The 2,327-nt window shown below is 32.2% G+C and overlaps 1 protein-coding gene across 1 annotated transcript in view; it reads right to left on the bottom strand.

The window, feature by feature from the left end:
• LOC106110965 (NAD(P) transhydrogenase, mitochondrial-like) overlaps positions 1-2,321 on the bottom strand; it is an 11,928-nt gene extending 9,607 nt beyond the window's left edge. Inside the window, exons 1-5 of the mRNA XM_013292934.1 lie at positions 2,148-2,321; positions 530-704; positions 306-460; positions 81-221; positions 4-12 (exon numbers count right to left, since the gene is read on the bottom strand). Of these exons, the coding sequence (XP_013148388.1) occupies positions 4-12; positions 81-221; positions 306-460; positions 530-690 (466 nt within the window). The 5' untranslated portion in view covers positions 691-704; positions 2,148-2,321. The remainder of the gene's footprint in view (positions 1-3; positions 13-80; positions 222-305; positions 461-529; positions 705-2,147) is intronic.
• Positions 2,322-2,327: the final 6 nt, after the last annotated feature.

The following is a 2,327-nucleotide window of genomic DNA, read 5'->3' as shown; positions in this document are numbered from 1 at the left end:
CGCAGTCCATAGCTAAAAAAATACGCGAGATCAAAATACTGACCAGAAGGGAAAATAACGTGCTGCATATTTAAACTTACCGAATGCATTTACTTTTTTCGCTGCTAAGTTTTTGACTAATTCCTGATTTTGTGCTGGATACAAGAAAGATACAACCGAACTTCCATCATTTACATTTGGTACTTCATTTTCGATAAATGGACGAACCTTGAGAATTATATCTAAAAAAAATAGAATATGTTAAAGATTTTCCGCGGTGGGAAAGATACTCACTGTTTATTAATTATTTTGAAAATAATACCAACTAGATTGATATGTATCCTTTAAACTAGTTATTTTGGCACCAGCCTCTTCGTATGCCTTGTTAGGAAAATTTGCTAAGACTCCAGCATTTTCCTCTATGTTTACGCTAAAACCTTTCTTTACTAATTTACTAACTACTGCTGGCACTACCGCAACCCTGGGAATGATAAAAATGTATCAAAATCTTACTTTATACTAAGAAACACATGTAATTTGAGTAACATACCTTCTCTCGCCTTGCCATAATTCCTTCGGTACTCCAACAGTTAGTTTGGTGTAGGGCACACCTTGGGGAGGTGGCGGTGTTGATGATGAGCTGAATAGCCTTCGGTGCCAAGATCGGGGCAGCGGCTTACGAATACTAAGCACTCTTACGCAGCCGCACATTTTTGGTTTTTATACTGTAAAATTAGTATTGCAAATAAAACTTGGCTTATCAAATTAATAGAAAAAAAATCATTTAGTTGATACAAACTTTAGTTTATTTTCTAACCGTAGAATTCTTTAACTAAATAGTAATGGGTGTTGTGAGGTGTGACTGTATTATTTTTGTTTATTTTAATATGGTTTTATAGCCATGCGCATATACATTTGCGGAAAGCCTAAACATATCAAGGTTAAGTGATAAAGTGAATCAACAAAACAAGAAATCGTATCGTAGTCTCACACCGAAAAATATAAAATACACATGTTTTTTATCCCAGCATAATTGCTCAAACAGTTTAAGCGAAGACACCGTAACAGGCTTTTGGCAAAAGTTTGAAATATTACATTATGATTCCCCTGTGAATGCTCGAAAAAGATGTAACTTTTTCGACGCGTAGGTTGACCATATCGATTTGGTAATTTTAGGATTAGTCGGAATCCTTGTTTTTACAGTATTACCAACGCATAGCTGTATGTACTAATTTATTATGAGAAGGTACATATTAGGATATTAACAAATATTTACATAATAGTAAACATTACGTAATATTTAATGCCGGCATATTCGTGGCACCAACTGCAGTTACACATGTGTGTTGATTGTCGACAGTTTCATTTTCGGCCAGATAAGTAGATATGTACGTTAGTATTTTTATAATTCGAGTGTGACAATTATTATTAATATTTATGGCCAACAGAGAGATACATTGATAGGTAGATTTTAAAAATGTTTACTTATTTGGACGACTTGTCGTATAGGTAGTTAAATAAGTAAAATAAAAAAATGATTTAGATTTATTGACTAAAAGTTTTTAAAGTAGTACAATGTTACTATACTCAACATGTCCATAATTTACTTTTCTCTTATGTACATAATTAAGTTGTGACCTTGTTTCGCGTTATCACATATGGGTGTAATAAAAAATGTTACAGATACACAAATAGATGCAGCTGTTTCAAAATGCCCCACCCGAGGCTAAACATAACCGCTAACATTAGGCATAAAAGCTTTTCATTATAAGCATTAACTTTTCGTACAATAAAAATATGAAATAAAAAATCTGTGAATGTACAAGTGATCTTTATTATAACGAAATGAATATGTAAAGAACAGTGTAGGTAATAAATAGGTAGTCGATACCTAATAGTAAATACCTAGTTATCAAAAGTTTAATATCGATCCCAATTGTTCTGTTTGCGTGGACACGTAAGATAGCAAGTTTTACAAATGCATTGAATATCTTTGTTTCTTTAGGTATGTTATCTTATTAAAAAATATTTTTTAATTGTTCTTCTTAAATTAACAATTCTAGATAAATTAAATCATTGTAGTAATATATCACAAATTAAAGTGTAAACTGATAAAAGTTAATTTGCCAGCATGCTTAAGTAAAAAAAATACTTGTAATTAATCTTACCTTTCAACCAGTTCTTTTCGAAAATATCATCCGTAGAGTCGGTTGAAATACTAAATTTGAAACTTAACCAATATTTTTTCTTTTGACAATATAATATCGCGTGGTACCGTCTCGTTTGTAGCGACAGAACAGGCGTTCGCACAGATGTACAGCGTCCAGCAGTACAGAACGAAATCAACG

This window comes from Papilio polytes, unplaced genomic scaffold, assembly GCF_000836215.1.
Source record: "Papilio polytes unplaced genomic scaffold, Ppol_1.0 DF824180.1, whole genome shotgun sequence".
In the NCBI taxonomy this organism is placed as follows: domain Eukaryota; kingdom Metazoa; phylum Arthropoda; class Insecta; order Lepidoptera; family Papilionidae; genus Papilio; species Papilio polytes.
Note: the sequence above shows the minus strand (reverse complement) of the source record. Positions and strands in the feature narration are given on the sequence as shown.